This window comes from Oncorhynchus keta, chromosome 4 (genome assembly GCF_023373465.1).
Source record: "Oncorhynchus keta strain PuntledgeMale-10-30-2019 chromosome 4, Oket_V2, whole genome shotgun sequence".
NCBI lineage: Eukaryota > Metazoa > Chordata > Actinopteri > Salmoniformes > Salmonidae > Oncorhynchus > Oncorhynchus keta.
Genome location: NC_068424.1, coordinates 71,940,510 through 71,956,013, shown reverse-complemented (window position 1 = coordinate 71,956,013; position 15,504 = coordinate 71,940,510). Strand labels below are relative to the sequence as shown.

Sequence of the window (15,504 nt, the reverse complement as noted above, 5' to 3'; positions counted from 1 at the left end):
GAGAGAGAGGGAGGGAGAGAGAGAGAGAGAGGGAGAGAAGGAGTGAGGGAGAGAGGGAGGGAAGGAGTGAGGGAGAGAGGGAGGGAAGGAGTGAGGGAGAGAGGGAGGGAGAGAGAGAGAGAGGGGGAGGAATAGAGGGAGGGAGAGAGAGAAAATTGATGAAGGGATGGAATGTTGGAAGTGATTGACAGCTGTCTTACCGGAGGAGGGGGGTTGGTGTCTGAGCAGGTATGAGTCATTGTGGGGGCGGGGCTCCATGCGGGAGTGGGAGGAATTATTCTCCAGCAGGGGCACCTGGCACTCCCTGAATGATGGAGAGGATGAGGAGGAGGAGGAGGGGCATAGGGATGAAGAGGGAGGGGCAGAGGGGGGGAGGAGGGAGGAGGTAGCGGGGATGGTGCGACCTGGAGGATGATGAAAAGAGAAGGGGAAGGAGGGAGAGAGGGTTAGACATACTGATGGACTGATCATCGACAGAGGAACACTAAAAAGAGGCACACACACCACACACTAAATGAGGTTTGATGAATTTGTGGTCTTCATGACTGAAGATCAAATTTTTCTTGGTACCCAGCTGTGTCCACACACACACGCACACACACACACACACACACACACACACACACACACACACACACACACACACACACACACACACACACACACACACACACACACACACACACACACACACACACACACACACACACACACACACACACACACTGAGGCTGGTCCTTTACACTAGAGAGAGGGACAGTAGATAGGACACATTGAGACTGGTCCTTTACGCTAGAGAGAGGGACAGGAGATAGGACACATTGAGACTGGTCCTTTACACTAGAGAGAGAGACAGGAGATAGGACACATTGAGACTGGTACTTTACAGTAGAGAGAGAGGGACAGTAGATAGGACACATTGAGACTGGTCCTTTACACTAGAGAGAGGGACAGGAGATAGGACACATTGAGACTGGTCCTTTACGCTAGAGAGAGGGACAGTAGATATGACACATTGAGACTGGTCCTTTACGCTAGAGAGAGAGGGACAGTAGATAGGACACATTGAGACTGGTCCTTTACACTAGAGAGAGGGACAGGAGATAGGACACATTGAGACTGGTCCTTTACACTAGAGAGAGGGACAGTAGATATGACACATTGAGACTGGTCCTTTACGCTAGAGAGAGAGGGACAGTAGATAGGACACATTGAGACTCGTCCTTTACACTAGAGAGAGGGACAGGAGATAGGACACATTGAGACTGGTCCTTTACACTAGAGAGAGGGACAGGAGATAGGACACATTGAGACTGGTCCTTTACACTAGAGAGAGAGGGACAGGAGGTAGGACACATTGAGACTGGTCCTTTACACTAGAGAGAGAGGGACAGTAGATAGGACACATTGAGTCTGGTCCTTTACACTAGAGAGAGAGGGACAGTAGATAGGACACATTGAGACTGGTCCTTTACGCTAGAGAGAGGGACAGGACAGACAGTAGGATTTACAAGTCTATTCTCTACAGGTTTGGAATCAAGGACAAGGAAATCTAATAGTTTCTATATAGAGATATCTCATGATGTAGAATAATTATAATTCTGTAATATTCACAGCTCAGTCTATCAACAACGTTGGTTAAATGAGGTCAGTTAGTCGAGTCCAAAGACACAGCAGGACTAGAGTCATTACCGGCTACTAATTAATCCCACTTTATTATTCTCTCTTTGTGACTGTGATAATCAGTTATTTTCTATTATTTCATTCCAGTTTTTTAATGATAGCCTTGGGCCAGCCGGCAGCAGGGACATTGTTTTTCACTCCTGTCAATAAAGCTGTTATTATTTTGAATCTCAGGAGAACACGTTGTCCTTCACCATCAAGAAGGAGAGAGAAAAGAGAAAAGTATTATAGAGGCGGATATGAGGAAAGAGAGTGAATGTCTCCTGACTGTGTGCGTTTGAAGAGTTAATGCGGTAAGTAGGAAAGGTAGAGTACAGGACGTTCTCTCGTGGCCTTACACTCACTGGAATGTAACCATCCATTTACTTTCATCTCACTCACTACTCTCTCTATCTCCTTTTGTACAAGAGCGAAGGAGAGAGATAGGCGGAAAGAGAACCCAGAGACCTTGAGGAACAAAAGAACAGATAACAGAACTCATTCTATCCTCACCCTCTCTCCTTCTCTCTCTCTCTCTCTTTCTCCCCCTCTCCCTCTCTCCCTCTCTCCCTCTCTGTCCATAGGAATGCAGTTGTCTCACAGTGAGGACACTGAGATCCACATGAAAGCAAAACTGCTCAGTATTGATCTTGTGTTGTTGTTATTGTGCTCTATGGTTTTCAGTATTCACCACAGCATTGCATTGATCATTTCTTTTCTTCTGAATCTCACACACTCACCATGATACACTGCAATAACTTACTGTCCTACAGAAACTGAGAATAAGAGTAGAGATACACAGTATACAGTTGAAGTCAGAAGTTTACATACACTTAGTTTGGAGTCTTTAAAACTAGTTTTTCAACCACTCCACAAATTTCTTGTGAACAAACTATAGTTTTGACAAGTCGGTTAGGACATCTACTTTGTACATGAAACAAGTAATGTTTCCAACAATGGTTTCCAGACAGATTATTTCACTTATAATTCACTATATCACAATTCCAGTGGGTCAGAAGTTTACATACACTAAGTTGACTGTGCCTTTAAACAGCTTGGAAAATTACAGAAAATGATGTCATGGCTTTAGAAGCTTCTGATAGGCTAATTGACATTATTTGAGTCAATTGCAGGTGAACCTATGGATGTATTTCAAGGCCTACCTTCAAACTCAGTGCCTCTTTGCTTGACATCATGGGAAAATCAAAAGAAACCAGCCAAGACCTCAGATAAAAACACTGTAGACCTCCACAAGTCTGGTTCATCCTTGGGAGCAATTTCTAAACACCTGAAGGTACACGTTCATCTGTACAAACAATAGTATGCAAGTATAAACACCATGGGACCACGCAGCCATCATACCGCTCAGGAAGGAGATGTGTTCTGTCTCCTGGAGATGAACATACTTTGGTGCGAATAGTGCAACTCAATCCCAGAACAACAGCAAAGGACCTTGTGAAGATGCTGGAGGAAATAGGTACAAAAGTGTCTATTTCCACAGTAAAACGAGTTCTATTTTGACATAACCTGAAAGGCCGCTAAGCAAGGAAGAAGCCACTGCTCCAAAACCGCCATAAAAAAGCCAGACTACGGTTTGCAACTGCACATGGGGACAAAGTTTGAATGACTTTCACCTAAGTGTATGTAAACTTCCGACTTCAACTGTACATGTGGAGAGAGAGAGAGAGAGAGAGAGAGAGAGAGAGAGAGAGAGAGAGAGAGAGAGAGAGAGAGAGAGAGAGAGAGAGAGAGAGAGAGAGAGAGAGAGAGAGAGAGAGAGAGAGAGAGAGAGAGAGAGAGAGAGAGAGAGAGAGAGAGAGAGAGAGAGAGAGAGAGAGAGAGAGAGAGAGAGATAAAGAGCTAGAGAGAGAGAGAGAGAGAGAGAGAGAGAGAGAGAGAGAGAGAGAGATAAAGAGCTAGAGAGAGAGAGAGAGAGAGAGAGAGAGAGAGAGAGAGAGAGAGAGAGAGAGAGAGATAAAGAGCTAGAGAGAGAGAGAGAGAGAGAGAGAGAGAGAGAGAGAGAGAGAGAGAGAGAGAGAGAGAGAGAAAAGAGCTAGAGAGAGAGAGAGAGAGAGAGAGAGAGAGAGAGAGAGAGAGAGAGAGAGAGAGAGAGAGAGAGAGAGAGAGAGATAAAGAGATAAAGAGCTAGAGAGAGAGAGAGAGAGAGAGAGAGAGAGAGAGAGAGAGAGAGAGAGAAAGAGATAAAGAGCTAGAGAGAGAGAGAGAGAGAGAGAGAGAGAGAGAGAGAGAGAGAGAGAGAGAGAGAGAGAGAGAGAGAGAGAGAGAGAGAGAAGAGATAAAGAGATAAAGAGCTAAAGAGAGAGAGAGAGAGAGAGAGAGAGAGAGAGAGAGAGAGAGAGAAAGAGATAAAGAGCTAGAGAGAGAGAGAGAGAGAGAGAGAGAGAGAGAGATAAAGAGATAAAGAGATAAAGAGCTAGAGAGAGAGAGAGAGAGAGAGAGAGAGAGAGAGAGAGAGAGAGAGAGAGAGAAGAGAGATAAAGAGCTAGAGAGAGAGAGAGAGAGAGAGAGAGAGAGAGAGAGAGAGATTGTTGTTTGTGTTGACCAGCAGTGTAAGTATCAGGCCCAGTAAGAGGCAAGAGGTTTGCATCATGGAAACCAGAGCAGGGATTGATGTGTAACACACACAAACTCCACTCCTGGGAGATGCATGGCCTGCACTGTCTGCTGTTTACACCATGGAGAGAGAGAGAGAGAGAGAGAGGGATAGGGAGGGATAGAGAAAGGTGTGTGTGTCTGTGCATGCGTGTGTATGTGTCTGTGCGTGTGAGTGTCTGTGTGTGCGCGTGCATGTGTGTAGTTCACTATAATCAGAGCACACAGCAGAAAATAGATGGATAAACAAGAGCAAGGTAAACACTAGCTATAACAGACAGGGATGAAATGAGAAGGAAAGAGGAGGAGGAGAGCAAAGGAGAGGGCAAGAAAGACAGAGGGACAGGGAGCGGGATAGGGAGAGAGAGAGAGAGAGAGAAGAGAGAGAGAGAGAGAGAGAGAGAGAGAGAGAGAGAGAGAGAGAGAGAGAGAGAGAGAGAGAGAGAGAGAGAGGGAGGGATAGAGAAAGATTATCTAAGGCTGAGGTCATCTGCCTTGGGCCTAAAGAGCAGGAACCTGGACTTTTGTAAATACAGACATTGTCATCCTACAAGAAACAGGGTCTAGGTTACAGAGAGCTGGTTGACCCATCCACCAAACTGCCAGGTATGCTAATTTGGTAAAGATCAGACCTAGCTCACTCTATTGAATTAATCAAAACAGGAACTTTTTACATTTGGCTAGAAATTCAAAAGGAAATGATGTGAACAGAGAAAAATGTCCTCCTGTGTGCTACTTATTTCCCCCAACTAGAATCCCCCAGGGACATGTACTAGTCTGTGGTGACCTACATGTCAGAACTGGACAAGAACCTGACACCCTCAGCACACAGGGGGACAAACACCTGCCTGCAGGTGACAGCATTCCCTCCCCCATGTACCCCAATAGGCACAACTACGACAACATTACCAACAAAAATGGGTCACAACTCCTGCAGCTCTGTTGCACTCTGGGTATGTAAATAGTCAATGGTAGGCTTCGAGGGAACCCTACGGTAGGTACACCTATAGCTCATCTCTTGGCAGTAGTACTGTAGACTACTTTATCACTGACCTCAACCCAGAGTCTCTCAGAGCGTTCACAGACACCAGATCATATCAGATCATAGCAAAATCAGTCGAATCTACTTGAACAGAGAAATACTCAATCATGAGGCATCAAAGCCAAAGGAACTGAATAATAGTAAGAAATGCAATAGATTGAAGGAATTTAGTGTGGAAAACTACCAAAAAACATTTAACCTGTTAAGTCGACCCTCTACTTTTTCGAACATTCTGTTAAAAATTGCGCAACATTTCAGCGCCCTGCTACTCAGGCCAGGAATATAGTATATGCATATGATTAGTATGTGTGGATAGAAAACACTCAGACGTTTATAAAACTGGTTAAATCACGGCTGTGACTATAACAGAATGTGCGTTTCTTCGAAAAGTGCAGGAATATCTGATCACGGAAATAAATATCCATCCGCGACTTCAAGGAATTGTTCAAAGTGAATCGAATTAAATGAGGCCGAGGTTGCAGTGCCTACAGCTTCCACACGTTGTCTAGAGTCTTGTCATTTGATTCGCAATTGATTCTTGGTCTAACCGAATCAAGGGAATCGATTCCCTCCGGTCTCCGACCGGATGTTTTGGTCGAGCTCTCTCCAAGACATTTTTTTCGAAACAGACACCTATAGAATTGACATCGCCTCCTGATTAATTTTATCGCTTATTAACGTGTACTAATTCCTTAAAGTTGCATTACAAAAGTATTTCGAAGTGTTTTGTGAAAGTTTACCGTCGACTTTTTGAATTTAAAAAAATGACGTTACATTATGAAACGCTATTTTTTTCCGTTTATCACACAGTCTTCATAGATCGATATCTAGGCTATATATGGACCGATTTAATCGAAAAAAAGACCCAATAGTGATTATGGGACATCTAGGAGTGCCAACAAAGAAGATGGTCAAAGGTAATGAATGTTTTATATTTTATTTGTGCGGTTTGTGTAGCGACGACTATGCTAATTATTTTGTTTACGTCCCCTGCGGGTCTTTTGGGGTGTTACATGCTATCAGATAATAGCTTCTCATGCATTCGCCGAAAAGCATTTTAAAAATCTGACTTGTTGCCTGGATTCACAACGAGTGTAGCTTTAATTCAATACCCTGCATGTGTATTTTAATGAACGTTTGAGTTTTAACTAATACTATTAGCATTTAACGTAGCGCATTTGCATTTCCAGAGCTCTAGATGGGTGCCAGGTAGGACCAAGAGGTTAAGCAACATTGAATTCAATCTCTTCTAGACAACTTTCTCGACAAAACGTTCCACTATAATAGTGAAGGTGTCACGACTTCTACCGAAGGTAACTCCTCTCCCTGTTCGGGCGGTGCTCGGCGCTCGGCGTCACCGGTCTACTAGTCGCTACTGATCCCTTTTTCTTTTTCTGGTTGTTTTGTCTGTGTTCCTTTTCACACCTGGTTTTCAATTGCTTTGATTTCTGTGGGTATATAGGGCACCTGTTACCTGCCGTAATTCGTGCAGGATTAGACTTGTGTGTATTGCGCTCGATTGTATTTGATGTTTGTTGTTTTTTCGCTATTACGCACGTGTATGAAAAGTGTCGGAACTGTGTTTGTTCCTCCGTGTGTTTGCACGAGTTTCTGAGTATTCGAGAGCATAATTTTGGGATTTTTGTCTGTGCCGTTTCGTATTGGTGGACTATATTATTAAACACGCTTCTCAGACATCCCTGCTCTCCTGCGCCTGACTCCTACACCTCTCACCAAGACGCATGTTATCACAGAAGGTGTAAACTTGGCAGTAGACAATCTTAACAGTATATTTTCTTCCCTATCAAATCTAAAAATGTCAAACAGAAAACCTTAGAAAATGAACAACAATGACACATGGTTTGATGAAGAACAGCAATGACTAATGGCTTGATGAAGAATGCAAAAACCTAAGAGAAATTGAGAAACCTGTCCAATCACAAACATAGTCCCAGAAAACCTGAGTCTACACCTTCACTATGGTGAATCACTAAAACAATAGAGAAATACACTACGGAATAAGAAGGAACAGCACGTCAGAAATCAGCTCAATGTAATTGAAGAATCCATAGACTCTAACCACTTCTGGGAAATTTGGAAAACACTAAATAAACAACAATGTGAAGAGTTATCTATCAAAAACAGAGATGTATGTATAAACCACTTCTCCAATCTTTCTGGCTCTATAACAAAGAACAAACAGCAAAAGCATAAACATAATCAAACATCAATCTTAGAATCAACTATTAAAGACTAACAGAACACACTGGATTCTTACATTGAATGAACTCCAGAACAAAATACAAACCTTTCAACCCAAAAAGGCCTGTGGTGTTGATGGTATCCTCAATGAAATGATCAAATATACAGACAACAAATTCCAATGGGCTATACTAAAACTCTTTAACATCATCCTTAGCTCTGGCATCTTCCCCAATTTTTGGAACCAAGGATTGATCACCCCAATCCACAAAAGTGGAGACAAATTTGACCCCAAATACCTTGGGACATGCGTCAACAGCAACCCTGGGAAAATCATCTACATTATCAACAGCAGAATCGTACATTTCCTCAGTGAAAACAATCTACTGAGCAAATGTCAAATTTGTCACACCCTGATCCGTTTCACCTGTCTTTGTGCTTGTCTCCATCCTCCACCAGCTGTCTCCCATTTCCCCTCAGTATTTATACCTGTGTTCTCTGTTTGTCTGTTGCCAGTTAGTTTTGTTCATCAAGCCGACCAGCATTTCCCCCCTTACGCCTGTCTTTTCTACAGTTCCTGTTTTCTAGTTTTCCTGGTTTTGACCATTCTGCCTGCCCTGACCCTGAGGCTGCCTACCATTCTGTACCTTTTTGACTCTAATCTGGATTACTGCCCCTGCCTGCCCTTGACCTGTCGTTTTGCCTGCCCTCTGTTCTAGTAATACATTGTGTTACTTCTACACTGTCTGCATCTGGGTCTTCCCTAAAACGTGATAGTACGAACTGGCCATGACCGACCCAGCAGACTCAGATCAGCTCCACAACGCTGTCTCCCTGCAAGGAGCCACCATTTGACGACACAAGGAGTCTCTCCAATATCTAATGGAGAGACTCCATACCCTGGCAGAATGCCATGACCAGGCATTCAAGACTTTGCTGAAGCAATTCTGCAGATTCCCCACTGGGCATTGGGTCATACCCGTAATCTCCCAGTCTACCTTCTCCGCTGTGCAATCTGGTTTCCGAGCTGGTCACGGGTGCACCTCAGCCACGCTCAAGGTACTAAACGATATCATAACCGCCATCGATAAAAGACAGTACTGTGCAGCCGTATTCATCGACCTTGCCAAGGCTTTCGACTCTGTCAATCACCATATTCTTATCGGCAGACTCAGTAGCCTCGGTTTTTCGGATGACTGCCTTGCCTGGTTCACCAATTACTTTGCAGACAGAGTTCAGTGTGTCAAATCGGAGGGCATGCTGTCCGGTCCTCTGGCAGTCTCTATGGGGGTGCCACAGGGCTCAATCCTCGGGCCGACTCTTTTCTCTGTATATATCAATGATGTTGCTCTCGCTGCGGGCGATTCCCTGATCCACCTCTACGCAGACGACACCATTCTATATACTTCTGGCCCGTCCTTGGACACTGTGCTATCTAACCTCCAAACGAGCTTCAATGCCATACAACACTCCTTCCGTGGCCTCCAACTGCTCTTAAACACTAGTAAAACCAAATGCATGCTTTTCAACCGTTCGCTGCCTGCACCCGCACGCCTGACCAGCATCACCACCCTGAATGGTTCCGACCTTGAATATGTGGACATCTATAAGTACCTAGGTGTCTGGCTAGACTGTAAACTCTCCTTCCAGAATCAATCAATCAATCACATTTTATTTATATAGCCCTTTGTACATCAGCTGATATCTCAAAGTGCTGTACAGAAACCCAGCCTAAAACCCCAAACAGCAAGCAATGCAGGTGTAGAAGCACGGTGGCTAGGAAAAACTCCCTAGATCAAACATCTCCAATCGAAAATCAAATCAAGAGTCGGCTTTCTATTCCGCAACAAAGCCTCCTTCACTCACGCCGCCAAACTTAACCTAGCAAAACTGACTATCCTCCCGATCCTCGACTTTGGCGATGTCATCTAGAAAATTGCTTCCAACACTCTACTCAGCAAACTGGATGCAGTTTATCACAGTGCCATCCGTTTTGTCACTAAAGCACCTTATACCACCCACCACTGCGACTTGTATGCTCTCGTCGGCTGGCCCTCGCTACATATTCGTCGCCAGGCCCACTGGCTCCAGGTCATCTACAAGTCCATGCTAGGTAAAGCTCCGCCTTATCTCAGTTCACTGGTCACGATGGCAACACCCATCCGTAGCACGCGCTCCAGCAGGTGCATCTCACTGATCATCCCTAAAGCCAACACCTCATTTGGCCGCCTTTCGTTCCAGTTCTCTCCTGCCTGTGACTGGAACGAATTGCAAAAAATCACTGAAGTTGGAGACTTTTATCTCCCTCACCAACTTCAAACATCTGCTATCTGAGCAGCTAACCGATCGCTGCAGCTGTACATAGTCTATCGGTAAATAGCCCACCCATTTTTACCTACCTCATCCCCATACTGTTTTTATTTATTTACTTTTCTGCTCTTTTGCACACCAATATCTCTACCTGTACATTACCATCTGATCATTTATCACTCCAGTGTTAATCTGCAAAATTGTAATTATTCGCCTACCTCCTCATGCCTTTTGCACACAATTTATATAGACTCCCCTTTTTTTTCCTACTGTGTTATTGACTTGTTAATTGTTTACTCCATGTGTAACTCTGTGTTGTCTGTTCACGCTGCTATGCTTTATCTTGGCCAGGTCGCAGTTGCAAATGAGAACTTGTTCTCAACTAGCCTACCTGGTTAAATAAAGGTGAAATAAAAAAATTAAATAAATAACCCAGTGTCCCAAGAACCCCAGTTACCTCCTCCGGAGCGCAATGCTGGTGATTCCGGAACCTGCCAGGATTTTCTCTTCCAGTGCTCACTCATTTTTGAGTTGCAGCTTTCTTCGTCCCCCTAAGACTGCTTGAGGATAGAGTATATTATAATGCTGATGTCCGGGAGGAGATGCGCCTGGGCTAGAGGAGTTTGTGGTGAAATTTCGGAAAGTGTTTGATTCTCCGTTGTCAAGGAGAAAGTCTGCTTGTAAGCAGCTCCGGCTACATCAAGACTCCCGTAGTGTGGCAGACTACCCAGTGGATTTTCGCACATTGGCAGCTGAGTCTGGAACCCGGAAGCATTGTTCCACATGTTCCTCTACGGATTATCGGAGGTGGTGAAACATGAGCTTGCAGCCCGGGAGCTGCCCATGGACCTTGACTCCCTCATAGCCTTGAGGAGGGAGAGGGAATCTGTGCCCTGACGCCCTCGTTAGCCCTCAATTCTCACCTTGCCTACATGTCAGAGTGAACCCGACGTCACCCAAGTTCTCTTGGGAATTACCAAGGGCTGCCGACTCGCCTCCTTAAGAGTCCATGCACCTTTGCGTAAAAATTCATTCAAACAGCACTTTTGTGCGTTTTTCCAGCAGCTCTTCGTTGTGCGTCAAGCATTGCGCTGTTTATGACTTCAAGCCTATCAACTCCCGAGATGAAGCTGGTGTAACCGAAGTGAAATGGCTAGCGAGTTAGCGGGGTGCGCGCTAATAGCGTTTCAAACGTCACTCGCTCTGAGCCTTCTAGTAGTTGTTCCCCTTGCTCTGCATGGGTAACGCTGCATCGATGGTGGCTGTTGTCGTTGTGTTGCTGGTTCGAGCCCAGGGAGGAGCGAGGTGAGGGACAGAAGCTATACTGTTACACTGGCAATAGTAAAGTGCCTATAAGAACATCCAATAGTCAAAGGTTAATGAAATACAAATGGTGTAGTGGGAAATAGTCCTATAATTCCTATAATAACTACAACCAAAAACTTCTTACCTGGAAATATTGAAGACTCATGTTAAAAGGAACCACCAGCTTTCATATGTTCTGAAACGTTAGCTTTCTTACATAGCACATATTGCACTTTTACTTTCTTCTCCAACACTTTGTTTTTGCATTATTTAAACCAAATTGAACATGTTTCATTATTTACTTGAGGCTAAATTGATTTTATTGATGATTATATTAAGTTAAAATAAGTGTTCATTCGGTATTGTTGTAATTGTCATTATTAAAAAATATATATTTTTAAATCGGCCGATTAATCGGTATCGGCTTTTTTGGTCCTCCAATAATCATAATCGGTCGACCTCTAGTTGACATTATGGGCTGGAGCCCGTTGTGCCATGCCCATTATTTGAAGTAAGCGCAGCCTGCCCCGGGACATCTTCCTATGGTCTTGGAAGTTGCCTGGACCTCTCTGCCATTCCCACGGTGTACCAGGAACTCAGGGAGGTGTTCAGTAAGTCCCGGACCCCTTCAATTCCGCCGCACAAACCATATACATGCAGGGTAGACCTTCTCCCAGGCACCACTCCACCCCTGGAAAGACTATACACTCTGTCGGATCCGGAGGCCAAGGCTGAGGAGACCTACATTGAAGACTCCCTATCTGCAGGGTTCATCCATACCTCTGCCTCCCCCGCGCAGTTTCTTCTTTGTGGAGAGAAAGGACAAAACCCTGCGCCCGTGCAATGACTACCGTGACCTCTTCGACATCACGGTGAAGACCGCTACCTGCTATTACTCATCTCCTTGGCTTTCGAGCCGCTCCAAGGAACCACCGTGTTCTCCACGCTGGACATCCTCGTCAGATAACCGGATGTTTGTGCCTGACGCCGTCTGCTCCTCCAGACTTACCTGCCACTCGGGTCCCCGTCGGACCCTGGCCTTTGTGCGACAACGCTTTTGGTGGCCTACCATGGTCAGAGACGTCTCCGCGTTTTCCGCCTGCACGATCCGTGAGCAGATCAAGCTCCGGCTGGTCTTCTTCAACCACTGCCTGTCCCTCACCATCCCTGGTCTCACATATCCCTAGACATTGTAATGGGTCTTCCCCCATCTTATGGCCATCCTGACAGTAGTGGACCGGTTTTCCAAAGCCGCCCACTTCATTCCTCTCCCCAAGCTACCATCTGCCAAAGAAACGGCCCAGCTCATGGTTCAGCACATCGTCCGGAACCATGGTCTCCGACCAGGGTCCACAGTTCTCGTCCCTGTTCTGGAAGTCATTCTGCACACTCATTGGGTCATTGGCCAGCCTGTCCTCCGGGTTCCACCCCCAGTCCAACGGCCAGTCAGAGTGAGCCAACCAAGACTTGGAAACGACTCTTCGCTGCCTGGTCTCCACCAACCTCACCACCTGGAGCCTGCACCTGCAACTTGTGTGGGTTGAATACACCCGCAACACCCTTCCTTGAACTGCCACGGGTCTCACCATTTGAGTGTTCCCTGGGCTATCAGTCCCCACTCTTCCCTGAGCAAGAGGAAGAGGTTGACATACTTCCGGCTCAGATGTTTGTCGCCTCTGTCGTCGTACCTGGCAGAGAGCCTGGTCGGCCCTTCTCAAGACCACCTCCAGGTATTAACGACAAGCAGACCGCCACCGGACTCCACCTTCCCGGTATCATCTCGGGCAGAAGGTATGGCTGTCCACCTGGGATCTACTCCTCCGGGTGGAGTCCCGCAAACTTTCCCTCCAGTGTATCAGCCCTTTCCCTATCTCTAAGGTCATCATTATTTTTTTAACCAAATTAACGTAACTATACACCATGTATTCACCCTGCACACCCTAATTGAAAAAACAAAGAATACAAACAAAGAATACCACTGTGACTGACCCAAACTAAGGAAAGCTTTGACTATGTACAGACTCAGTGAGCATAGCGCTGCTATTGAGAAAGGCCGCCATAGGCAGACCTGGCTCTCAAGAGAAGACAGGCTATGTGCACACTGCCTTCAAAATGAGGTGGAAACTGAGCTGCACTTCCTAACCTCCTGCCAAATGTATGACCATATTAGAGACACATATTTCCCTCAGACTACACAGACCCACAAAGATCTCAATATTGATTAACTCCCATATCTCCTGGGTAAAATACCACAGCGTGCCATCACAGCAGCAAGATTTGTGACCTGTTGCCACAAGAAAAGGGCAACTAGAGAAGAACAAACACCATTGTAAATACAACCCATATTTATGTTTTTTTTTTTCCTTTTGCACTTGAACTATTTGCACATCGTTACAACACTGTTGTCAAGATGTGTATGAAGGCGAAGTCAGGTGCAGGAGAGCAGAGGATGATTAACTTTATTATAGTTCCAAACTGGGAGCACAACAAAACAAAAAATGGAACAATAAAGTAAAGTGCTTAACGAACATCACATGACATGAAAACAATGACACACAAAACATGATGGGAAACAGAGGGTTAAACACAAGTAGATTGATTGGGGAAATGAAAACCAGGTGTGTATGGAAACAAGACAAGACAAACGGATATATGAAAACCAGGTGTGTATGGAAACAAGACAAGACAAATGGATATATGAAAACCAGGTGTGTATGGAAACAAGACAAGACAAACGGATATATGAAAACCAGGTGTGTATGGAAACAAGACAAGACAAATGGATATATGAAAACCAGGTGTGTATGGAAACAAGACAAGACAAACGGATATATGAAAACCAGGTGTGTATGGAAACAAGACAAGACAAATGGATATATGAAAACCAGGTGTGTATGGAAACAAGACAAGACAAATGGACATATGAAAACCAGGTGTGTATGGAAACAAGACAAGACAAACGGATATATGAAAACCAGGTGTGTATGGAAACAAGACAAGACAAACGGATATATGAAAACCAGGTGTGTATGGAAACAAGACAAGACAAATGGATATATGAAAACCAGGTGTGTATGGAAACAAGACAAGACAAATGAATATATGAAAACCAGGTGTGTATGGAAACAAGACAAGACAAATGGATATATGAAAACCAGGTGTGTATGGAAACAAGACAAGACAAATGGATATATGAAAACCAGGTGTGTATGGAAACAAGACAAGACAAATGGATATATGAAAACCAGGTGTGTATGGAAACAAGACAAGACAAATGGACATATGAAAACCAGGTGTGTATGGAAACAAGACAAGACAAATGGATATATGAAAACCAGGTGTGTATGGAAACAAGACAAGACAAATGGATATATGAAAACCAGGTGTGTATGGAAACAAGACAAGACAAATGGATATATGAAAACCAGGTGTGTATGGAAACAAGACCAGACAAATGGATATATGAAAACCAGGTGTGTATGGAAACAAGACAAGACAAACGGATATATGAAAACCAGGTGTGTATGGAAACAAGACAAGACAAACGGATATATGAAAACCAGGTGTGTATGGAAACAAGACAAGACAAAAGGATATATGAAAACCAGGTGTGTATGGAAACAAGACAAGACAAATGGATATATGAAAAATGGAGCGGCGATGGCTAGAGAGCCGGTGACATCGACCGCCGAACGCCGAACGCCGAACGCCGCCCGAACAAGGAGAGGAGAACGCCGCCCGAACAAGGAGAGGAGAACGCCGCCCGAACAAGGAGAGGAGAACGCCGCCCGAACAAGGAGAGGAGCCCACTTCGGCGGAAGTCGTGGCAACTATACATAGACACAATATTACATTTGAAATGTCATTATTCTTTTAGAACTTCTGTAAGTGTAATGTTTACTATTAATTTGTATTGTTATTTTAACTTTTGTTTATTATCTACTTCACTCACTTTGGCAATGTTAACATATGTTTCCCATGCCAATAAAGCCCTTAAGTTGAATTGTATTGTATTGAGAGAGCGAAAGAGAGAGAGAGAGAGAGAGAGAGAGAGATGGAGAGGGGGATATATGGAGGGATATAGGGAGATAAAGGGAGAGAGACATAGAGGCAGAGGGAAAGGGAGAAAGAAATAGAGGGAGATAGAGGGATAGGGAGAGAGAGTGAGGGGGATAGGGAGAGAGAGTGAGGGGGATAGGGAGAGAGAGTGAGGGGGATAGGGAGAGAGAGTGAGGGGGAGAGGGAGAGAGAGTGAGGGGGATAGGGAGAGAGAGTGAGGGGGATAGGGAGAGAGAGTGAGGGGGATAGGGAGAGAGAGTGAGGGCGATAGGGAGATAGGGAGAGGGAGAGAGAAATAGAGGGAGAGGGAG

The 15,504-nt window shown here is 44.8% G+C and overlaps 1 protein-coding gene across 1 annotated transcript in view; it reads right to left on the bottom strand.

The window, feature by feature from the left end:
• The window catches only part of LOC118375290 (teneurin-2-like), a 181,721-nt gene extending 169,422 nt beyond the window's left edge, over positions 1-12,299 (bottom strand). Inside the window, exons 1-2 of the mRNA XM_052518261.1 lie at positions 12,031-12,299; positions 201-304 (exon numbers count right to left, since the gene is read on the bottom strand). Of these exons, the coding sequence (XP_052374221.1) occupies positions 201-304; positions 12,031-12,299 (373 nt within the window). The remainder of the gene's footprint in view (positions 1-200; positions 305-12,030) is intronic.
• Between the last annotated feature and the right edge of the window lie 3,205 nt (positions 12,300-15,504).